The 25,507-nt window shown below is 46.0% G+C and overlaps 1 protein-coding gene across 3 annotated transcripts in view; it reads right to left on the reverse strand.

Moving 5' to 3' along the window:
• The window catches only part of LOC135369259 (phospholipid scramblase 3-like), a 138,194-nt gene that overhangs the window by 25,395 nt on the left and 87,292 nt on the right, over nucleotides 1–25,507 (reverse strand). For 2 of the 3 annotated variants that reach the window (XM_064602870.1, XM_064602868.1), the window contains 2 exons: nucleotides 24,203–24,351; nucleotides 17,900–18,091 (listed from right to left, as the gene is read on the reverse strand). In XM_064602870.1, coding sequence (XP_064458940.1) covers nucleotides 17,900–18,091; nucleotides 24,203–24,351 — 341 coding nt within the window. The remainder of the gene's footprint in view (nucleotides 1–17,899; nucleotides 18,092–24,202; nucleotides 24,352–25,507) is intronic. The other variant, XM_064602869.1, reaches the window with a different exon arrangement.

Raw genomic sequence — 25,507 nt, forward strand, 5'->3', positions numbered from 1 at the left:
GCGTCGCTCGTAGTTTCGGGTGTAGTTCAGTATCGGGACCACTCGTTTTCAAAAATTAGTGAAACGGTTAAGAAAGTAAATATTGCACAGAAGTGGAGGATCATATACTGAGTCTGAAAATGTAAGAATTATAAAATTATGTGGACTAGAAGTTTTTTTATATGCATTTAAACAACCCCATCTGGTTCACTTTTAGCGCAGGAGAAACACGGGAGTGCTAAGCCTAACGGATTCGAAACTTGCGGTCTTGCGAAAGGTAGGGCCGTTGAAATGGGCTAAATCACCTCACTTTAGTGAGGTTAGGTTAAGTTAGGTTCTACAGATTGGAGGGGGGGTCTGGGGGGGGGGGCGTCCCCCCTCCAGGCACGCACTAGGCGGTGCGGGCATCGACAATGTGCCTCGGGTTAGTTCAGTAAGGTCCTCAGCCAAGATGGCGGATCGCCATCAAGCAACCGGCGATAAAATTTGATTTTTATACGTCTTACGCAATATACGAGGGTCATTCCTGTTTAATTTCGTTGCTAATTACATCCACTTTCACGTAAAAGCGTTTGATTTTTTTATTAGTTTTTCTTTAAAAAAAGCCAGTGGTCCCGATACGGAACTACATCCGTAGTTTCTCGCAATTTAGCTGGTGCAGAAGTTGTAGAGACAAAGAAACTGTGCAAAATGCAGCATTTGACTATAGAGATTCAGAAACATTGACGTTTTTCGCCCGTCTTGAAGACTTGAAAGATGGAAACTGCTACCACTCGCGACATTTCATGATGATGATGATGATGATCCTGTTGGCTATTCCCTATGAATCGGGCGGACTGCGCACTGTGTACTGCGCCTACTAGCCTCCCTTCCTCAGGTCCTCCTATTCCTGTATCTTTCTTATTCTTCTCTAGCAGAACTCGAGTCTTCTCTTGGTTATGTCAATATGTATCGCGTTGTCCAATCCGAGCTCCTCTGTTAGGGAATTTGTGTCGGCTTGGGGGACAATGCGTTCGCAGTTCACCACAATGTGTTCTATAGTCTCCGGGTCTTCCTCACAGATGGCGCACACTGTGCTCGTTTGGTCCTTGTTTATCTTCGCAAACCACTCCCTGGTCCACAACACTTCTGCACGTGCTTCAAATAATAGCGAAGTGCGAAACTTGGCCTTCGGGAGAGGAAAATGAATTGCGCTGCGCATGCGCAGGCAGTGACGTCACGGGTCGTTCTTTGCTGCCGCTGCCTTGCCGTCTGCTCGCTTCGCCTGCGCATGCGCTAGCAGACAGCAGTTTGCTCGAGGATGTGATCCGTGGTAATGGTGAAGCAAATTTGCTGAATATTTTGTTCAAGTTCCTCACTAGACGCCCGTCGATGTTCACCAGGTGAGGGAACGTTCCAGTGACGCCTGCGAGTCGCATGGTCGGTTGCAAAGATGAGGGCGTCTGTACAAGAATGTTCGTGGGCCGCTTTGTTACTGCAGATATGCAACAAGTGCGAGTCCACTTTTTCTAGGCGGAACTCTCTCAGCCTAGGCAACACCAAATGAATGTACCCAACTTCCGAGTGAATTAAGAAGCACCAGTGCAATTCTGAAGCTGGTAAGTACGTCTCATGCTATGTTACACAATAATACACACGTGCCATTCGAGCTCAATGCACTATTTTGGAGGTGTTGCAGCGTTGCACAAAACGACAGTCTGGTGCATAATGTACACCCATACTGTAGCGTTCGACTAATTTTGAAAGAAGGAAATCACAGTGTTCCAGACTCAGAACGTCAGTTCCCATCATCTTCGACTCATTCGGGTGGCGTGTTCGGTCACCTGTCCTATGTCAACACAGAAGTCGGTAAATATGTAACAAATATCGTAGTTCCGACAGTTATCGGTAATCTTTAGTTGTGCCTAATTATTCCTATTATTTTGTACTTGTGTTTTTACGCAGAATTCCCATGCTGTATTCTTAACTGGGAACAACAAAATAAAACACGTGAAAATTGTGTTAATACTGATATTTTATTATTACTGACTTCAGATCTTCATGCATGGAGAGAAGAAATGCAGAAGGCAGCCAAGAGCCATTTTACAAAAGGCACAGGAGCAAAAATATTGAGAGGTGGGTGTTTAAAGTGTTATCATATTTGTAACTGATCGGGCGCTCTTACAGAAAGGTACATCAACGGAGAAAGGTTCATCAGATCACAAGGTTCCGTCACGCGTGGGGACACCCGCTTTGATGATTCGTCCGCAATGTTCCACACTGAAAATGTTGTAGGACATAACTGGACGTGTGCTCCGGGGCCTCCCACCATCTCGGTCAGAGCCAACAATTAAGGCATAACATTTCAAAAATTTCCTAAGATTCTTTAAGGAGTGGCATGCAGTTCAGAATTTGTATCACTACAACTCCACCACGTGCACAGCCTGACACAAAAGTTCACGGCGCTGGTGCTTTTCTTCATCGCAGCAGTCCCTGCAAACTATACCAGCAAAAGATCGAATAAGAAACTTGTGACTATCTATCTCTCAGTATATGTGTCCACTCTTGTTTGATGCTAGGATGTCACTCCAATGGAGAAGTGTGACACCATGGTGTTCTGTAAACTTTTGTGTCAAGCTGTACATTGTACAACTCCATCAGCAAACAGACACTGCTCGGTAAGGTCAGAGTTCCAATTTGAGATTTTGTGACCTATTTCTTCCCAGAAGGCTGCTCTTGCAAAAGGGCTTAAGAAAGTCATTTGGGTGATCTCCGGGATTCAAAGACAAGTGTAGGGCATGAAAAAAATGTCTAGTTCAACTTTGAAGGCAGTCGTCAACATGGGTAAGTTTTACCTCTGTGCAATGATTGCCCGTTCAAGGCAATAACAAACTCATCGGTTCACGACATGATCTAAACTTCCTCGGCCTGTTACAGCTCGTTTCTGTGCACACGATCATCTTCAAGGTGCGTAACCTGTGCCACTCAGACAGAGGAGTGGTTACATGAACTAGCTACTATCGAGCTTTAGTGAGGAGATTGTTCAAAGAACCAGTCAGGCAGGTGTGTTTCAGATGATTATTTTTTTTTACCCTTGAGATTTTTATTGTTATTCCATGACAGTGTAAACTGATTACTAGGGCAAGCCCTGTTGAACAGTCCAAGTCACAGTCAATGCAAATGTCTACACAGTTTGAGGGAAACAGAAATACCAAGAACACATGTCAAGTATAAGAAACAAATAGCAAAGATATTGCACAGCAGAGACATGCAAACAATAAAAAAGTAATTGCATGTCACCCTACGTATAAGTCCTGTTTGTTCGCGTTTTTGAAGGGTGCAAGATTATTGTTGGAACCAATGCGTAGAGCTGTATTTCTTAAGCTGCCGGTCTTGACCCCCAAATGAGCCTTGACTGGTTATCAGCCTTCTTCTCGGAGTCATGGAGGGTCCGAGTAGACCTGCGATATGCCTTGGTTGCATAGCTTGATATGGCTTGAGTTACACAGACCAACGTATTGATTTGCTTGTACCAAGAAAGCAAATACACCCTAAAAATTACATCAATCCTTTTTAAAAAAACCATTAACAAGCATTTTTGCTAGCTCTCTCTGTGGTTGACGTCTTTTAAATACATTACAGTATAAACATATCTGCGTCATTGAAAAAAAAAAAGTAAATTTTTCGGAAAGTGGGGAGTCATGGTGGTTTGATGGTGCTCAAAGGGGTCAGATACTGTTTCGGAAACACTGGGATAGAGGGATGTCGTTCCAAATTTAACTACCCAAGGACGAAAGGAAGAATGCACCGAAATTAGTGTGATAAGTAGGAAACCAGAATTAATTGTGCTCATGCCTGAGAGAAGGTTGTGGTATAATTGTGCATTGCTAACTGAAGTTGACTAGAAGGTCTGTAAAACATCTGGTACATAACCTGAGCTACTTTATACTTCACAAGTTGGTATATATTGAAGGTGCGGAAAAGGGGAAAGCAAATGAGACAGACTGATCAGAATCTAAAAAAAAGAATAATCTGCAGTTCCCGCTTCTGGTTTAGGATAACGGGTTGAAGGTACATGTGAGGTCACAAGGTGATAGGCGAGTGGATAAGGGCGTAGCGCACACAGCGATTTATCCCGACCCACCTATACCCCCTAACTTTCCACCCGTGCACGCCCTACAGGGGGTGCCCTTGCCATTTCACCGTTAGACACATGTCAGTTAAGCTGTAATGACATAACTACAATAATGACCCCCGCCCCCATTTTTTTCCAACATCCGTCCATGCTCGTGATTCTGGATAAACGACAGCACACAGAACGTTAACAGCATCTGAGCTTAGCAAGCGTGAAGACACCAAGCGTAGTTCTCCTTTTAACACAATGAATATGATGTTGCGACCCGATATTTTCATGGAGCACAATGCCCAGAAACCATACGGATCATACCCGAGTGAGCTCATGTGGCCCCAGCCTAAGAACATTGTTAGCGAGGTTAAGGGCTTTTGGGATATCATGAAAACGGGGTTATTCTTAAGACCGATTCACGAATACAAGCCTGGTAATACTCTCCTATCAGTTGGAGATGGCACAAGACATGAGCCATGTTAATAAACTATATCTGATGTTCTGCAATTTGGAAAATGGTATGCTCACTGAAAGATTAATTGTTTGATGCCCAACCAGAGGCACAAAGCTCAATGCATGTTTAAAGCATTAATGGACTGTCATGTGTTGTCACACGACAATGCTGCATTCATGAGTAAGTTATGTAGGTGTGAAGGTCTTTAAACATGAATTCAATCGAAATACTCTGACTGGGTGTGCTTCCTGCTGCTTGGTAGGCTCTTAGAATCTGGTTGCAAAGCTGCTTCCCAAAACTGCCTTGCTGCTATGTCTTTCTTTCTATTGCTTTCTTTCTTTCTTCTTAGTGCATCAATATTTGTGCAGCCTGGGACAAAAGTCTACGAAACACCAGGGTGTCAAATTTCTTCATTGGAACGACACCCTAGCAGCAAACAGAAGCAGCCACACACACTGAGAGGTGCGTGGAACAGCCAGTCACCCGTTCCTTGTTCAATACCCTTCTGCTAGCCAACAGAGAGCTCCTCCGATGAAGTGCAAGCCAATAGGCTCAATGATCTGTAGTTTATGTTGTATTTTGGAACGATGTGTTGTTAACGATCAACAAGACCAGCAATATAAAAAAGTGGACCTGAACTGCATTTTTGGCTCACTGAGGTTACTGAAGAGCTATGTTTCCTTGTGGTGTTGAGAAATTGGACCTGTAAGGACAAGGGACCAGTCCTGTGTATGTGTGTTCTTTATGTCCCTTGTCCTTACAGCTCCAATTTCTTCATATTACCTATGTACAGCTTGGGACAAAACTTTACGGAAAACCGGGGTGTCGCATTTCTCCAATGAAGCGGCTATCTTGCAGCAAACCGAAGTCAACACACATACTGAGAAATGGATGGAATTACTGGCCACCTGTTTCTTACTCGGTCTCTCCCTGATAGTTAACAGGGGGCCGCTCCGCTGAAGACATGCGCAGGTGCTGTGTTTCGTAAACTTTTGTCCCAAGCTGTACCAACAGGCTTACTCTGCCATTTTAATCAGTTTATGCTTGATTCTGTGTGTTTATGTCTCTACAGATACTAAGTGACCTGCAATGTACTAGACAACTGCCCCTGTGATGGCACCCCTGACCGATGGTATAGTTTTCTTAAACTGCAACAGATGCTTTTTACCAAAATGTACTTAGTGCCAGTACACAACTGTCTCATAGAGTGGCCCACCTGTGGTGCCATGTATAGGATCTATGCACTTTTTTTCTTGGTGCCCAAATGCCTTCACAGTTGTTTTTGCCTGTCACGAGAACTAGGAAGAAATCCTCAACAAGTCAGTATTTCCTCATTGGAAGAGAGTAGCATCACCCTTTTTGCCTTTGTGTGTGAGGAAAAACACTGAACTACTTGTTTGGGCTCTGACCAACAGGGCAACACTGCTTTAATTGCCGTCATCTTTCCTCTCATTGTAATATATATTATAGTACTTTATGGCGGTATACAAGCACTGCCTTGTAGTGAGGTGAACTGAATCCTTTGCAATGTGCCGTTCAGCACACCTCGAATACTGAGCTGCATAGAAGGCCGAGTGCTACACAGCACGTAGTTTCCCTAATATAAACAAATACTTCAAAAAAAGACAGTACAAGAAGGAAAAAAAGACATTCCAGTTAGTGTTGTACACGGTCATGCACGGGCTGTCTGTATTGCATCTTCCTCTGTTTTTGCCAGTGGGGTGTGGCACAGCCCAAAGTAAGCTTGGAAGACAAATGAGACATTGTCAGTTTGGAACGTTGCAGACACATCAGGAAGGCAGGTGTCCCCACGCATGGTGGAACCTCGTGATTCTATGGAACATTTCCTTTGATGTGTCCTCTCTGTAAAAGCACCTGATCAGTCACAAATATAATGACCACTCTAAACCTACACCTTTCAATCTTTTTGCCGCTGTGCCTTTAGTAAAATGACTCTTGGCTGCCTTCTGCATTTCTTCTCTCCATGTCTGAGAATATGAAATCAGCAAAAATATGCAATGTCTCCAGTTTTAACACAACTGGCATGTTTTGTAATTTCGTTGCCCCATTTAAAAATGCAGCATGAGAGTTTTGAGTAAAAGCACCAGAACAAAATAATAGGAATAATTAAGCACAACTAAAGATGGTCGGAACCACGATATTTCTTACACATTTACCGACTCCGGTGTTGAAATGGAACTGGTGATACAATTATATAGTCCGAACACGCAACATGATGGGTGTAGTACATTACACACGACTGCCAGTTTATGCCACTGCATCAATTTTTGAAACACCTCCAAAGTAAGTGCATTGAACGCGAATGGCATGTGTGTATTAGTGTAACACAGCATGAGACCTACTTACCTGCTTTTGAATTGTACATTCGCCTGGTGCTGCTGTTGCCTGGGCTTAGAAAAAGTGGTCTTTCATTTGTTGCAATCTGCAGTAACAGAGCAGCCCATGGAGCAATTTTGTTCAAACGCCTTCACCTTTGAACCGAACATGCTACTCGCGGGCGTTACTGAAACGTTCCCTCACCTGGTGAACATCGACCGACATCCAGCGAGGAGCTTAAACGAAATAATGCAGCAAAGCTGCTTCTCTGACTTCACGTCCCTACCCCTACCATACAAATCCATCCTCAAGCCAGCGCCGCTCAAGCAAACCGCGGACTTCTAGCGCATGCGCACGAGAAGCGAGCAGACGACAAGGCGGCGGCAAAGAGCGACACGTGACGTCCTTGCTGGCACATGCGCAGTGCAATTTATTTTCCTCTCCCGAAGGCCAATTATAGCGAACAACTGATGAAGATGGCGCTATGCCTGCTACACTTGTCGACAACGAGGCCGTTAAAGTTTCGGTTTCAAATTAAAGTGAACATTAAGCAAAAAGAATGTTTGGTTCTGGTCTATTTACCGACAAAAAGTAACTCGGGCGAATTGCGGTAGGGTCATAAACGATTGATATATTATCATTTATCTTGCAAAAACGCCCGGTGGACCCAGTGCACGTATCTGCTGTATGCACCTGAAAGGAATGCGGAGCGTTTTCAATTCACCCCGGTGAAGATTTGGAAATATTTCTAGGGCAGGTGTCAAAATTACAGTGGACCAGGGATAAGTTCACTTGATAGCGAAGTGGAATACCACATTCACTTCGCACTCTAGAACTAGATGGTAGGCACATCCAGTTAAACTGGAGCATGGGTTAAACCAGTTGAAAACCACTTGGCAGTCAAGTGGAACCAGATGGAAGCACATCCAGTTGAACTGGAGGCTGAATGATACCAGTTGGAAACCATTTGGCAGTCAAGTGGAACCAGATGGCAGGCAGATCCAGTTCAACTGGAGACTGGGTAAAGCCAGTTGGAAACCACGTGGCAATCAAGTGGAACCACTTCACTCTGAACCGGAAACAGTTTGTTCCACTTTAAACCACTTTGGCATGCAAATGAATCCACTTCAGATTCCAGCTCAGATATTCTCCTGGGACCGTTCATGTGCTGCTGTCTGTGCAAAGTATTGAAGTGTAACACTTTTCAAGCAACAGAGTAAACCAACTGGTTTTACAGCTCCGCTCAGGTAACCACATTAGACACGACAGGTAATCACGACAGTCTGAATTACAAACACAATATTCCACATGAAAGCATGCCAGGAAAGTTGTTGGCTATACGTGACTCTTTGCACATGCACGGGTTAATTGCCAAGACGTATCCTCGTCACTGTTACAAACTTTTTACGCCCCACAAAACACTTCATGAACGTACCCCACAGCGTTTGTATTTCAGTATATGTTCCATCCAGTTCGCTAATTCCCAGTAAACAACAAACGTCTATTAGACATACCAGAAAGATCCAAACATCTAAGACATTTGGGATGCCTATTAGATATCCAAATACGTCCACATTCCATGGATGTTCCACGGATCGTCGGAAGCTCGTCCATAACTATATAAATGCATGTCCTCTGGACGTACCTGCTGGACATTTGTCACGTCCAGTGGACGTATTTGTGAGGCATTGCGACGTCTAATATACGTCCTGTCAATGTTCCTACCGGGTTAAGATATGATAATATAGACGTACGTTAACGAAACGTTGTTTCGACTACCAGTTCAATAGTAATATTTACGTATATAGCGTTAGAAGAAAGCAAATCTATCGTGCGAGAACGTGAGAAATTGGAGATCAAGTAAAAGCAAGTTTTTCCATTTGTTCGCGTCCTGCTCTCTGCAAAGTATCTTCTAGCACTCTACCACTAACACAGGAAACCTAACGAAACCTAACCTTTATGTTGTTCCAGCCTCAGAACATCAGTTCTCTCATGTACAGGAAACCTATTAGTTTGACAGCTCCACTCAGTAGGTAACCTTATCATTGACAATAGCCTGAATTACAAACACAATGTTTGTGAGGAAGGAATATCAAAAATGTTAGCGGGCAGCTTGACTCATTACAGACGTACATATTAATTGGAGAAACACATCCTCGTCACCGTTACAAACGTTTTCGGCCACCATTACACTTAACAAACATCCAGTAGCTATTGGTATTTTAGTATATGTTCCATCCAGTACGCCAATAGAAACTGAGAAATGCCCAGGCCGTGTCGGGTGGGGGTACGGCCGCGGCTACGACATTTGCGCTGTTCATGTACGCAAAATAGCTGAAAAAGCAGATTTGCAATCCGGTCTATATATTGTCGTATGTTAATCCGGTAGGAACATCGATAGGAAGTATACTAGACGGCGCAATGTCGCAAAAGCACGTCGATTGGATGTGACAAATGTCCAGCTGTTACATCCAGAGGACATGCATTGATGCAGTTATGAATGAGCTTCCGACGATCCATAGTACATCCACTCCACGTTGGCTGGACATATCCGGATGTCTACTAGACAACCAAAATATCCACGGTGTACCATCCTCTGGATGTCCATTAGACGTTTGTGGTTTACTGGGTTGGGGCGCGTGGGATGCCGAAGCGCCTACCCCTCAAACACGGTGCCTATGGGAGGTAAGTGGGGTATACGGCACTCACGCTGGCCATACAGCTAAAGACGGGTGCCAGTGGAGCGTAAGTGCTTGTAGTGAGCCATTCACCTGGCTTCCCACGTCAAGAAAAGTAAATGACGTACAAATAACAAGAAAAAACAAAACAAAAAGAGACCCAACCCGTATTTTGCAGTTGAATCAAAGCCTGGGGAACATACGACGGGCGTTTAACTCAAACCGGGACTTTTCATTTTTCGCTAAAGTAAAATGAACTTAGAGGCGAGAAATCAGTTTTATTTTTCAACGTAATCTCCAGCCGCACTAATGCACTTGTCTCAGCGTTTCACGAGGGCTTGGATGCCAGCAGAGTAGAAATCCTTACCGGCGCGTAGCAGCCACATTCGGACCGCATTCTTGACCTCGTCGTCGCAGCTGAAGCTGAAGTGGCAGCCCCCAAGGAACGCCTTCAGTGGACCGTAGAGATGGAAATGACTGGGGGCGAGGTCTGGGCTGTAAGGGGGATGTGGCAGCAACTCCCAGCTAAGTTCCTGTAAGGTGCCTGTCGTGAGATATGCGGTATGCGCGCGTGCATTGTCCTGTAGGAGGAGGACTCCTTTGGTGATGAGGCTCGGCTTTCCGAAACTGGAGGAGTTCATGAATCATAGTGTTCAACGTTCCCACAGAAAGGTCCGTCTTTCGAGCCAGTTCGAGACATGTTCTCCGTCGCTTCTTGAGGATCAGGCGCTCCACAAGTTGGATGTTGTCAGGAACTCTGACACTGGGCTCTGAGCCGTCCCGGCCGAGATCGTCCTGCACTGATGTACGACCGTCTCGGAACCGTTTGCACCACAAAAACGCTTTGGCAAAAGTAAAAAATCCTTAAGTAAAAAAGTCCTTTTGGCAAAAGTAACAAATCCACACAGAAGTGATCACTAGTTAAAATCTTGGACGAAATATTAAATACAGAGCGTGAATTGTCTGGATGGGATGCCGTAGGTGGACAAAGGCGGTTCGACTTACGTTGATGAACCTCGGTGCACTTCCTGTGCTCTTGAACTTCGGCTTCTTTCCAGGCTTGAAGTATACGCTGGAAGTCCTTTTCGGCGATACGGTGATGCAAATCAGTCTCCACAAGTCCAAAAGATTACCGTGTTTTGTACACCATCTCGCGGTTTTTCTGGGCACGTGTTTTCAAACACTTTCGTTCATACGTTCTTGTAAGTCTTCTTGCGTATGGTGACATGACCAGGGGCTTGCATCTTAGTCCCCATGCAATGACGTGCTTGTCGAGGCATACTTTGCAGAATCGCAGATGACCTTGGAAACGGATGATTTTTGTCGCCAGACTGAGGTAGCGGCGGACGACCGATTGAGCCTCATGTCCATACGTCCTTCGTATGTAGGTAAAAACACTCCAAGTGCCGAGAACAAGCATTTTATTTGAAGAGTTGAGAATGTTCATTTGCTTTAACCTGTTGTGCTGCCGGTGTGGGACTCTTCAAATAAAAAAAAACTCTGACATATCACAGATACAGCCACTCACTATCTCGCAGCACATCTGACGTAGCAGCCCCACCCGCCGCACTGAGCGCTGACTTCACATGAAACTTTTGTCACCACAGGGATCCGATCAAGGGAACCGCCGCTCTGCAATACAACATCATATCCACTACGCCACCAAACACAGCCTGATATTACCCTTAGTCATTATTGTGATCCTTGTGAAAGCGTGTATTTACTGTCAACTTCCATCGATGGCACCACCATTTTCGAGCAGATTGCGGCCCAGTCAATGGGTAGTCATGTCTCCCTCAATAAATGTTGCATACAATCTCTTCCATGACAATCTTAACAAATCAGGATTCGATCGGTGGATTTCCGGCACTACAGGCCAACACGGTAAGCACTGTGCCATGAAAGCAATACGTTCATTTGCTCCAAGTAGACAGGTATTTCACTCACAGAGCGTTTTTTACGCAGTAGTGTAGAGTGTTTACATATCACTCAGCAAGTGACAAACAACGAATTCCGTGAAGTACCATTAGTGAACAGAAAGTGGACTTTAGCGGCGAGTTTAGCATGTTGATTCGCATCTGTTATTTGAGTGCTCACCGCAATCAGTATGTTTCCAGTGAACAACGAATGATATGCTACTGATATGCTGACAGTTTGTCTTAATATTACAGGCACAGGCTTGGCGATCATAATTAAGTACATATGAAAAAAAAAAGGTATATATCCATTCCACTTGAATTAAGTGAGGATACTTGGTGATATAGTCCCTAGTGGGACCCCCAGCAAAACACCAACAGCACAAAGACGTGCATAAGACGTCTGAACACAGGTATCCATCCGGATATCCAGTGGATATATTTGTGAAGGTCCAACTTACATCCACAGAACAGCCATGGGAGCTGAACTTTGCGCCTATTTTCCGATCCCACGAATCTCCAGGGAAGGTCTTTCATCGACACGTGAATATGAGGTGGATATTGTACGGTGCTGGTGTAATAAGCCTTGTAATTCGGTAGTTTTTATACATGTATCATAACCCTGGGTTATTATTACTTGCGTTATGATTGTTAAAAATTTCTCACCCTAAAAAGGCAAAAACACGAGTCCCCCTTTTAGCCTCTTCAGACGCAAACGGAGGCCAGTACATATTAAAATATAAGCTCTTGGGGCACGTTCATTGCAAGTGTACTGGGACGTAAAATGCTTGCAACAGTAACGGAGGGGTGGGGTGTCTTTGCAGTTAGGGCACGTATATGCAGAATCAAGGTATAACCAATCATGTTTTTGACATTCCTTCAGAACTAGTACTAACTTTTTGATGCAGGCTATTGTCTATAACGTAATTACCTATTGAATGAAGCTGTAAAAGTGACCGAATTCCTCTGTTGCTTGACGAGCGCTACGCACAGGTAAATACTTTGCACAGCTAGCAGCACGCGAACGACAGAAGTATATAACTACCATACTTGATGAATAGCAACTGCTTCAAGACCTGTCTTCAGTGGAAGGTGCTTCATAGGAACACAATTTCGTGTGATGATTGCTGCACCGCCAGATGTACGTGCTGCATCTGGCCGAACTTTTCGGGACAGGTTCTACCGCCTGAGTTGTGTGTCTGTTGAGGGTTCAGGTAAGTTTCTTGTACTGCGACACGGAACAGATCATACCTGTCTGAAAGATCGTTGACGTCATCAAGATTTGTGAAAAGTCCACGACAGTTCCACTGTACGATAGCCATAATGAATAAAATAAAAGGAATGTATACAAGATGTGTCTGCATTATGGAGAAGAATGTACATCCGGGAACGCTTACCGCCCCTGATCAGAAGAGAGTTTGAATATTTAACGATGTGAGGTTCACGAAACGGAATGCTCCTTCTGGTCGCCCGCCCTTCACATTCAAACATGTGGGAGGGTCCAGGAGTTTTAAGGAAAATTCATCGGACGGAGTTTGACGAAGACTCTGACTGCCACCGTTCAAGGTTTCTGTCCCTTCACCTTACATCTCCCCGGCACGGTAGGTAACACCTTGGGACTGGGGTCCATTCCGGCGCCACTTACCAAACACCAGTGGAAGCCGATAACCCCTGCAGGGAGATGACCCCAGAGACCATATGTTGTCATTGGAACGACTTTCTACAGCAGCTTTTACATTGAAAAATGAATTAGTGAAAGGTAATACATTACCTTCGGAGTTCGATAATACGCTTCTAAGGAATGCCCTTCGTCATATGCTATATTGAAATTGATTTGCATTCTTAGATATTTACTTACACTCTTAAAACATATGTTTACATTTAGGTGGGACATTTTGTGCAGAGAAAAGTGGTCACTACCTCGGGTGATGACATCGGTAACGCACGACAAGTGGCAAATTATGTCCGCTGAGCATCGCGAAACATCCACTACCTTGAGCGACTCTGGTGATCGCATATAAGTTGGCTATCGGCTTCCTCCTTGGGCCGGCCGCCGTGCGGCCTGCCTAGTTCATATGACGAGCACTGAAGTCACCAAGCACGACTGTTGGCGATTGAAGTGAATTGACAGTGAACAAGCAGAGGACGCTATGCTACGTGGATGATTTGGTTATCTAGGACCCTCTCAAGCAACTTACCATTGCTGACGATTCCTTACATCTTTTACGATCACGCTGGGAAAGCTTCGGAAGAACGGCATCAATTTTGAAGCTGTGCACAACATCCTCTATTTCTACAAAAACTTCTAGTGCAAAGAAGGGCTTGTTCGCTTCTAATGTACACTTTGATGTTGCCCTGCAAATGTGCGTAATCTCGTGTACTGTTGGGGACACGGTTGTTTAAAATCTCAGGCCTTTGGCCGAGCAGGGCATTATCGCCCACCAAGGGAATTATACCATTACAGTCTCCGGGGTAAGGCAGCGCAGCGCCACCTGTCGGGAAAGAGTACCATCGCATTCACAGCGTCGTCTGCTGGGAGAGCAGTTCAGTCGATCAGCAGTTCGAGGAAGGCATTGGTATAGTTCCTTCGTGCGCGACATCACCGATAGGGGATCGCCACGGTTTGCAGATTTTTAGACAACCGTGTCCCCAACGGTACCTTTCCTATAAATTTACGCAAAGAAATTTGCTTCAGTAGAGTGGCGCACGTCACAGGCGCAGTTGCAGGCCAAGCACTTCGCCGTGTTACCGGGCAGGAGGAGGAGGAGGAGTGTCGTTGGGAGGAACCGAGAGGTCTGCCTGCCTGATTAGGCGGCATGTTTCTCGGGAAGGAAAAGGTGGTGGAGAGGAAAGGGTGAAGTGGAAGACCGAGCGGAATCCGCTCGGGGGGAGGATAGCTGCGTCCATGGGCCGACTTCAGGGGAACTGTGCCGGCATACGCCTATTACACACCTGAGGGAAACCCAGGAAAAACCCCAGACGGCACAGCCGGCTCGCGGATTCGAACCGCGGACCTCCCAGTCTCCAAGCGCACGCGTTACCGCTGCGCCACCGGAGCAGGGCCGCACAACAACAGGAATTCAGAGATGTTCTAATAGAGGGGGAGGTGAGAGCGAGAGAGGCTCCGGGCGCCCTGGACAGAGATTGCGCCGGACGGCAGGCCCTGGGGATTAGACAGTATAAAGCGAAAAGAAAGAGAAGCTGAATTGATGATCTCGGCAGTTGCAAATAAGCGTTTTCTTTTTATTGCTTATAGAGCTCCCAACGGCAGTGACGGAGGGGGTGCTTCATGTTTACTTTGTCCTGGGTGGAAACTTTCCTGGGAATGGCACTGACAGGAAGGCCCAGGTCGGGGTCGCGCCGTCCGTTTTTCGAGGCCGAGGCGTCCGGATCCGGAAGTCGGCCAGGGCCTTTGTTCCCGTCAAGGTAATCGATCCCACATACTTTGACGAGGATAGGGCCCCCGTGCAGTATGAGACTACAAAAAGACCAGCGTTACACTCCTAAAAAAATGGTGTTTTACAGGGTGTCGAACCACAAAAAATACGGGTACGGTTCGGGTTCGGGTTCGCGTTGTTTTGATTTCGTTCCGGTTCGGTTACGGTTCGGCCACGCCAAGAATCGAACCGGTTCGCAAACCGGTTCGCAGCCCCGAACCGGTTCGCGAACCGGTTCAACGCTTCCGTTTTATATGTTCCATAAAACTGCTTTTATCAGGACATGCGTGGCTAATAGCTTACTGCTGTTGTCTGCATTGACGTCTCTTGCGGTGAGGTAGCCTTTTAGCGAGAGAAATGAGGAATGGATGAACACTTATTGCAAATAGAGTCCACGCTGTTGAAGCGGTGTAGTCCTGCTACTTTCTGTTCCCAAAATCTTTCTTTCACACGCACAGTGCCGGCAAGATACACTTAAAGGAAGCCTAATAAGATGGACAGCGTAACATAGACGACAGTACTAGCCGGCACACTGCCTTCGCAACGTGAATCGATCTGAAACCGTACTGAAGCATGTCGAAAATAAGCCTGCCAGCCTTACTCTGTCCGAGCTCACAGCAGTGTACTAGTTAATCCACAACACAAAGGCAATATGTCACGACACAACTGCACTACCAATAAGCAGAACCACATTTACTTTTCAAGCCACGACCATTCAAACAGGCACCGTTCTGCGTACGCTCCTTCTCCACTTCTCATGTTTCTGACTTGTTTAATTTGTACTGCTCACGTGTAAAGGGAAATCTTGGGCGCTTATTTGATCGCATATTCGTCCTGTAGAGCTACATAACTGGCCTACTCCATTCCTGTTTCATTCGTCCGCGTGGCACCTCGTCTCTGAACAGTAGATGCCGCACCGCGTGCGTGGGGCGCTAGCCGCGGCGCTCACAAGGACAACTGCGCTTCAACATGTTAAATGGACGCTGAAAGTATACTTACTATACGTCGTCGTCTCACTGCTAGGTGAAAATTTCTGAAATCCATGATATAGGCGCGTGATGATGATACCAACGTGTCTTCGTTCGGGGATAGAGAGGAACTCTTATGCTGACTTCTTTTATGTCCGAACCGTTTTGTTGCGAACCGGTTACCGCTATTATTTTTTACGGTTCTGCTCCGGTTCGGGTTCAACAGTGTCATGAAAATTTCGGTTCGGGTTCGGGTTCGGTTCCGGCAAAAATAACGGTTCGGGTACGGTTTTCGGTTCGGGTTCGGGTTCGGTTCGACACCCTGGTTTTATCTCTATTCCTTGCCACATATGTCACTCCCATTTTGGGGAGCAAAATTACTCTAAAAAAAGGAGTCTTAAATGGCATGAAGGGAATGAGGAGACTACTTTTTGAGAGTATAGTACTCTCCAAAAGGGGAGTTATATATGTGGAAAGGAAAGGAGTTAATGTACACCGTTTTTTAAGAGTGTATATGATTATACGCACCAGTAGCGTGGCAGGGCGGGTTAAGGAGTCCCTTTTGATGGTGGCAGCCAAGGTCGTGCTGAAGATTGGTAGGCTGTGGGTTCGATTCCCTCTACTGACTTTGTTGTGCGAGGGTTCCCCCTGCGTTTCCCGAAGACTTTCCAGAGGAATGTCAGCACAGTTTCTCCCCAGGACTCCTACTAACTCCCCTTCCCCTTGTTCCCCACTCCTTCCTGCTGTCCTCTCCCCATCTGTTCACGTCTGTATGCCGGTCATAGCCAAAGCTGCTTCGCGGCGCATACACGGAACAAAAAGATGATTATACAGTATAATTTTGTCACCATGCTTGACGGGCAACCGAGTTTTTCCTATCGGTACAATGTTGCCCGGAATTCTCAGTTTTCATATGACGAAAACGACAAGAAAGGATCTCCTCGGGACGCCAACTGCGGCGTCGGAGCCCTAAAGGCCACTTAAAGGCGCTATGGAACGGACTCGATTTATTTGACCACCGGCTTGACGCTTCCTCTGAAGATGGCGGTGTATGTTGCACTGGCCTGTCGTCGCATGTCAAAAGAATCCTCAAGTGGGAATTCGAACAATTCGCGTACCGACCGGTCACAGACCGACTGCTGTTCGATTCGCAGCTGTCTCGCGACATATAAAGCCAGGAATGATAAATTAAGAAAAATTAATCATACGTTCGCATTACAACGTTCACGTATAGATGTTTTTAAATATAGTTTTTTTTCCTCATACAGTTGATGAATGGAATATGTTACCTGGTGCTATAAGGGAATTACCTGTGAAAGACTTCTGTAACCAAGCATGCCTGCTCCTGCTATAGCCTCATAGAGGCTGCAGTATTTGAAATAAATAAATAAATAAACAACACCCAAGCTGGAACATGGCGACCCGTCCATCGGTGTGAAGCGTCCGTCTGACGAATAGGTATGAATCCTCTAGTTGACACATACACTCTAAAAACAGAACGTCACCGCATAGCACGCTGTTCGCCAGCCATTGCCACGAACGATAGAGATACCGCTTGTGATCGGACGAGAGAGGAGGGCGTACGCCTTTTTGTGGCAGTTTTCATATATCCAAATTGCCATAAAAAGGCGGTCGCCCCTTCTCTCTTCGAATCAGAAACGATAACCCTATCATTCGTGGCAATGGTTGGCGAACAGCGTGCTATGCAGTGACGTTCTGTTTTTAGGGTGTAGGGTGTTAGATATGAGAATAGGAACAGATAGCAGATTCAGATAGTTGGTGGTGGTGTGTGGTGCTGTTTGTGGTCGTCGTGGTGGGGTTATAAGGGAACACATAAAGGCAACATCCGATAAAAGATATAAAGCGCAAAAGAACATGTAAAGGAAAAAAATGCGCAAAAACATGTAGGAGAATAAGTCTAATTCAGCCGCATTTCTGCCGCATAAATTAGATCAATCGTCCATTTCTTTACCTGCACCCTTGCAAGTAAATCACACGCACACCAACTGTAAGAAAGAACAGTACCCCGAAACCTTTTCTCGCTGGACAGCAGGGAAGAATTGACCAGGTTTTGACGCCGCCCACTTTAAGCACAGGCTCTTTGTGGGCATCGAGGATAGTAAATAAGGAGCGAAAGATGCTGCAGTTCTCCTGCACGTAGCCAACTACTTGACTTTCCGGAGCCTCCACGATCATCTTCTGCAAGAGTGAAAGAGACTGGAAAAATAATGGTATGCAACGCACATCATGTTTTATGCTATGCACATACAAGCACAAAAGTTCACTTCAAATTATGTCCCCTCGTTAATTTCGCGCCAGTTATCACGAGCCAAACTTTGATTCCGATACGGAGCTACAATCGAGATTATACCGGGCTCTTTCTTGCTTCGCCACTAAGCAGTGAATGTGCTTTCAGCTCGTGCATGGGTGTTTTTGGCAGTGTGCATCATGCCTCGCATATACAGTACTCTACGATCCACAAGGCCATGATAGGTCGGCGTGCTTCTCCTGCTGCCTAATTGGACGCCGCCAATCTTTGCCTCCTGCGGATCCCATTCCTTGCCGCCAAAGACAGCTCGGTTTTCTCTTGCATTTCTCTTCTACAGTGAACCCTCACTATTATGACCATGGTCGTTCCCGAAAATTTTGGTCATAATGCGGAATTGTCATATTAACGGGGGGCATTTGCAGAGGTTTCACTGCATTGTTCCCCAGGAGTAGGGTTGTAAAGCGCGTATGTCAGATTATCGGGGGTCATATTAACGAGGGTTCACTGTACACGGTAGCGCTGTGTGAAGAAATTTTACCTTCGTTATACTTATTCGAACACGGACTTTCTCAACTCGGGGGGGGGGGGGGGGGGGGGGACACGCCGAACTTCGCCTAACCCGATAATGCCTCAGACAGCGTTTTGGATTCTGTCTCTAAACATAACAATCGCCAAATTGGGTCTTTTGTTCGCTAAAACGACTTGGACAGTGGTCGCAATCCAGTCAAGCTGTGGGGTGAATTCCTGACAGCTGATTTTTAGACAAGATATACAGGGTGTCCCAGCTAAATGCTAACATATATTTGCTTAAATTATATATACATATATTCCGATATGAAATAAATTACCATACAGTGAACGTGATTAATATGACCCCCGTTAATATGACATTTACTTTTTGACCATTTTTCTTAGGAACCGTTCCGCCGCCATGTAAATCAATCTCGTTGGTATGACAATCTTCTTATCCGATTATGACTGAGATTTTTCTCACAATTAGGGTCGAACACAGCTATTACCTTCCCGTTATTATGACCACGTCACATGACCCGCAGAGTTACCCCAGGGAGAGGCTACAGACATGCCTCAGGCAGAGCGTGACGCGTGTTCAAGTAGTGCACCAAGATGTGGGATGACTCCTGATGTTGTTGACCTCGGAATTACTCATAGCACATTTGGAACTGCCAAAGCACTGTAGTGCTTAAAACAGCAGTGACCACGGGACCAGGTCACACTGTGCCGTTGCTGCTGTTGTGCACCTAAGAATGGCCGGAACGAAGCGGTCTCTGAGGTCAGCGGATTGTGTGTTTCTCGTTGGTACGACAATTCGCTTTATGACCAAAATCTGCGGGAACGGTGATGGTCATATTAACCAGGATTAGCTGTATAGTATATGCTGAAGAGCACTCATCAGTAGAGATTTAGCAAACTCCTAAGGCAAAGTGTTAATTTCCTTTCAATAATTAACTTTTTTTGATTATCAAAGCTACAAAGTTGTCCCAATGACAACATCTGGGGCCCTATCCTGGTCAAAGTAATCTACCTCGATTACTTGAAATTTCTTCTGTCATTGGTGCACAATCGAAAAAGGCGTGAATATTAAAAGTGGTTGACACCTTCTATCAACCAATCGCCCCGCGTGTTATCTTGGAAAGCGACCCGCCTTATCGGTGTTTCCTCCTGAGAATCCGAAGACCACACCTGTGATCTGCCTGCCCTGCCTTGTTGCTTCGGTTCTTAGGTGTCGGAAACAGAAAACTCTACCGGCGTAAAACTAAATTTCCTGGAAAATGCGTGGACAAGCACGCTCGTAATTTCCTTTTTTGCTGTTTGTCATTTTTCTTGACGTACAGGTGTGCAAGACGGCAATGTTTGTGTGGCACCGTGATTGTACTTTGCATTTATAATTCGGTATGTGCCCGTGAGATGGCGCTGATGGCATGCAACAAAACGATAAAAGCGCGAAGGATCATCGCAAAGGGTCGAACGGACAGTGTGGCCGCGAGCCGTAAACGCGTTTATGAGAAATCGGTTCGTGCTTTAAATCTTGAGCTTTATTTATGAGCTTTTCTTTATATTTTTCTGTGTGTTCGTGTGCTCGATATGCGAAATGATAATTCGCATTTCAATATACTTATTTTGCTCGTGAGCTGTGGGGGTGGTGATACCGCAAATGAGCATTGATAGTTTTACTCAAGAAACAGTGAACTTTGATCGATGAGTTTTTTGTGTGCACACCGCTACGTTGCAATAACATCGATTGTACGACGTACGGCTCGGACGACGCTTCGAAAAGCCCGCCGCTTTCACGCATACGATGCCGCGATCGGCGCAGAGAAACGGTGTTACGCGGTGCTTTTTTTCTCATTATTAAACACAAACGAAGAAAGACATGAATTTGTTGTTGTGACGAGCACATACAGACTTTATACAACACAATAAACGGAAATGCACATGCGGACCCATCACGAAACCCATCGCCGCTCAAAGTAATCGACCCTCTTTCGCTAGATTACTTTTCAGCTTTGAAACTAATCTTTTACGTCATTGTTACGTCAAAATGACGTAGGGTCACGGTCCGAGATTAGGGCCGAGAGGCTGCGAAGGAAAACTAGGTATAAATTTCAATTGAAACGGGCGGGATTTAAGGGCGGAGTATATCGTGGCAGCCCCGCCCTACAGCTTGTGACGTAAAGTAATCGAGGTCGATTACTTTTGACGAGGATAGGGCCCCTGGTGTCTTGGGTCACTTGATACCGAAGCCATTTTCACAACAAAAATAAGTCCCACGTGTGTTTCCGTCGCAAAAGTTCCATGATCAACGCTGTCACCGCGGTCTTATCTCAATATTAATCTTAGTAATATCCCTGTCACACGGCGCTTTCAATGCGGATTGAATCCGATCCTCATCGAGTTTCTCAAGAGCTTTCGGTGCGCGATACTGCTACACGGTCCAACTCTATGCGTACCGAAAAGTTGGCTTGTCGACAGGCGGCGCTAACAGCCCCGAGACAGTACGCTGTGATTGACAAATATGTTCCTAAAAAGTCGAGAATAACCGCATCCTCTTCCGCATTGTGTTGCTTACTAAGCCTTTACGGGGAGCGCGGTGTCGAGAGTGGTGGAGATTAAACAAATCACCAACCGCAGTCGCCCCTTATACCTAGACTAAAACAGTAACCGTGAAATTCCATGGGCTTTTATAGGAACGTTTGCAAATTAATGTAATGTTTTGTTTACCACCAGAAATTCACTGACTTCAAGGATGCCAATGGCGATCTTCAGGCTGTCTCGAGAATCTCAATCCCGCTTAACGAACCGGATCGGCGGGTTAAGCAGGATCGGAGTTCGGTCCTGCTCGAAAGTGTCCGTGTAGCAGCGCCGGATCCGCATTGAGCTCGATGAGCATTAGCTCAATGTGGATCCAAATTGTCCGTGTGACAGGCGTATAATACAGAACGAGGAATCGGCGTTTTTTTTTTTTTTTTGTTGCGTTAACATGCTATCATTTGCAGATTTTTCTGGCTAGGTAAACAATATCACCCTACTTAGGCAGCGGAGATAAGCAACCACTATTTATCCTGAGAGAGGAATTGTCTGTCTGGTGCGACACTCCTATCAGCGGATGACTCAAAGATAAAAATATCACACAAAGTTGTAGGTGAATAGCAAGAATAGTGCAGAACACCAATACGTCACTTTGCCGGAGCATCGATGCCATATGCGGCGCGGCGAACATCTGTGCGCTGGAAGAGATCTCTTCCAGCGCACACATGTTCGCCGCGCCGCGTATGGCATGTTAAAGGGTTGCACATGTGTGGAGTTATGTCAAGACGAGGTGTCAGATACGTGCGTGCGTGTGCCATTTTCAAAACATGTATTGTTCACGTTTACCTATGACACGCAGTCACAGGGTTCTGCCTCGGCATGAGCTAACGTATTAGCACGTTTCGTCGTTATGAAGCCAAACAAAAAGTGTTCTCTTGAACTCTTGAAAATGCCCATGTGAACGCTAACGTGCGCATTAATTTATTTTAATGATTACACGTGTCTAAAAGTTCCCACAAAAGTAAATAACTCCAAGAGACACTACACTTCAAATGGACCTATTGTTTCCTCACGTGCAAATAAGAGAGACTAAATAAAATTAAGAAATAAATTAATAAACTAAATAAATTAAATAAAATAAAGACAAATAAGGAGACTATCGGAGGAGAAACACAAGGATAATATTGCCTTCCAGGCTACAAATCTAAAACACATGCTGTGTCACTCGTCCTACCAACTAATACCTGTTTTGCCTGCTTGGATGCTAAAATGCCTCTTTTTTGTTCGCTTGACTTGCTTTTTTGACATTCCAGTTTACTTAAAGCACAATAGCGTAATCGCATTATTATTTTCATGGGAAGACACCTAGCGTCGCGAACCAGACATGCCTTGCGATGGAAAGCTCCAGCGTCCTGTATCCAATATGCTGACCAGTCATTGTCCATTACGCTACCCAGAATGCAAAATACGAGGGGCATCTTTTTTTTTCAAGGTCCGATCAGCCACAAAACGAAACCTAGAGCAAACTAAAAAATGCGGTAATTCGCAAAGAAAGGTTCAATGCCTTTATGCTCCTTTTCAACATAATCGCCATTCCGCGGTTGAGGTATTCGCCGTATTTGCGTAGGTATTTGCGTAGCGTGGCACCAGATTTCCTATTCCCTGGTCATAGAAGGCCGCCGCTAGTCCACTGAGCCATCTTGTTACGGCGGTCTGGCAGGTCCTCGTTGGTACTGAACCGCTGACCTCCCAGCCACTGCTTCATTTGAGTGAAGAGGTGGAAATCACTTGGCGCCAGGTCAGATTGTACGGTGGGTGGTTGAACACATCCCAGTTGAACTCCCCGGAGGAGTGTCTGAGTAGAGGTCGCAGTGTGATGACGGGCGATATCGTGGATATCGTGGAGAACGTGGAGAGGATATCATGGACAACTCCTGATGACAGCACGTCCTTCTTTGAACTGTCGGCATCATTTCCGCACTTTATTCTTACTCATGAAAATCGTCGCCATACACCTTGCTCATTCTTCTCTGGATTTCGTCTGCTCTACGGCCTTCAGCTTGAAGGAAGCGAATCACAGCTGGGATCTCAAATTTGGTGGGCGCGACGATAGCTACGGACTTATTTCCTGCCTCGTTGCTGGACGAAAACTGGGATGATCACGAGAATCGACGCGCCGTGACCTGACAAGAGGCTACCTAGCGGGCCTGAGGGAGGATAATTTTGTGGCGCGTCTCCGTTATTTCTGCGGGCCATCCAGACCTTGAAAAAACTTACCCTTCGTAGCTTTTGAGTTGATGGCGTCTACATCAAGCGATTTGCGAGGGCTTTTTGCTGAATCATAACGTTGCTTTGTTTTGCCTGCCGTGTTCAATGACACTGACTTTACTGTCAACAACTCCTTATATTTTTTTTTCGTTCTAGTTTACACTGGGTATGGGATCGCTAAAGTTGTAGCTGAGACCATGCCCTTGGTGGCTATGCCCAAAAGGCTAGTATTGCCGCTTTTTGGCGTGTACTCATCGTAGTGAACTGAAATGAACAAAGATGATGTAATGAAACAAATTTTGAGTGTTCTATATTAGCAGAGTCAGTCGTAGCATTAGTGAAGTTTTCACATTGGGCTGCAAGTGACAGAAGACAAGTGAATTCCAATGCGCGGAATTGCAGTATTGAGAATTCGCCCCTCTATCAATTGTTCCGTGCGCACTCGGTGTGGCCACCGACGGCGCTGCGGGCACGCTCGAACCTACTCTCGATAACGTCCTCGATAAACTTGTACCGGAATTGCCTCGACACAACCAGGGTGCTTGGCGGTCTACACTGGTGGTGCCCTGGCCGGGGGCACTATCGAATATCAAACTGCACCACACTGCTGGATCTGGTGGATGCTAGCGTGCGCCGCGTTGCGATCTGTGTTCGTTGTGGCTAGTAAGCTGCGCGACCCGTAGCGAGCGGTGCCTGTCCACACTATCCCGAGCGGTGACATCTGCAGTCATGAGCATTCTTACCTGCAGGCAGCAGCAACAGAAGCAGCCGCAGACAGCGCTTTCCCAGCGAAGAGGCCTTCGGAGCATCATGACTGTGTTTTCGGAACGTCTTCCCGGCATGTCGAAAGGTCGATTGCCAGGGCAAAGAATTACGCAGCACCAGTTTGTGGCTAAAGGCACAATAAAGTGATGAAATCTGCGTACCATACAAAACACGCAACTCTCCGCAACAGACACAGGCGCACACAATATGTATTCGCCTCTCCAACTACCTAAGAGACGCTCGCGTCGTGCTCAAGATTGCGGAGAAAACAATGATTGCCAATGAATAAATCGCAGTGCTTCATGCCTTCTTCCACGAGAGACGCTTCAAAACTTGTAGGGTGTTCTCGCACGACGTCAAAGGAACGCGTTTGACCGCCATTGTGGTGGTCACTTTTTCGGCGTAGCTGTCGAGATTATCTAGCATTTGCTCGAAAACAAAGCCTTGAATAGTGTTTTGAAATCCGGTCGCGTCCCTACCCTTGTTTTATTCCGAAGACACTTCATCATTGCCGTTCTCACGTTTTCTTTTATGAAAACTACGGTTGTGGCATCGAAAAATAGCGTTGTTTGTCATCTTTCAATGCCGCTAGCGCAAATGTGGCCACCAGTGGGAGGAGCTTACGAGCATGCTACGTCACAGCGACGTCACAATGTGACGTAGGTGGAACCTCCCTGTACAAATAACCCATGGAGGAAAGAAGAAAAGCAGGCGCCCCAACGGCTCTTCGACAGAAGAGAGAAGCATGGGGCAAGTGATGTGGGGATAGGAGATGAGCGTTAGCTTCTTTGGAGGCGTGAGAGCGTCATATTACCTGACTAGCCCAATGAGGCCGCTTTGCACACTCCACTTTGGGCGCCAGTTCGGCGTGCTACCACCACGCCTCTCCAAGTATTCCGAAACTATGCGTTGGGGGCTCCCATAGAGGTGTGTGTAACCGAAACCGGAAGGCGACCGGTGACATCACTGGAGTGGCCTCCAGCAGCCTCCAGTCTAGGCTCCACTTCTCCTAGCAGTAGGGCTCCTCCTCTGTTTCCTTCCTCCATAAAATAACCTAACTAGCGCGTGGTTTCCTGCTGTCTTCGTTCTTTTCGTTCACGCAGCCCCTGTGATAGTATCTTGTTCCTCTTCGCGACATCGAATATTCTTCTCGCACTAGTTTTATTCTGCGGAATTGAGCAGTGCTATTGCTGTTTGAGTTCTGTAAGACGGGAAACTCCGTCTCACACAAAAGAAAGTTGCGGTAGCTTCGGGTCAGCGCGAAAACTACCTGCCGTCTGCTG

The sequence above is a fragment of the Ornithodoros turicata genome, chromosome 9 (assembly GCF_037126465.1).
Source record: "Ornithodoros turicata isolate Travis chromosome 9, ASM3712646v1, whole genome shotgun sequence".
NCBI classification, from domain to species: Eukaryota; Metazoa; Arthropoda; class Arachnida; order Ixodida; family Argasidae; genus Ornithodoros; species Ornithodoros turicata.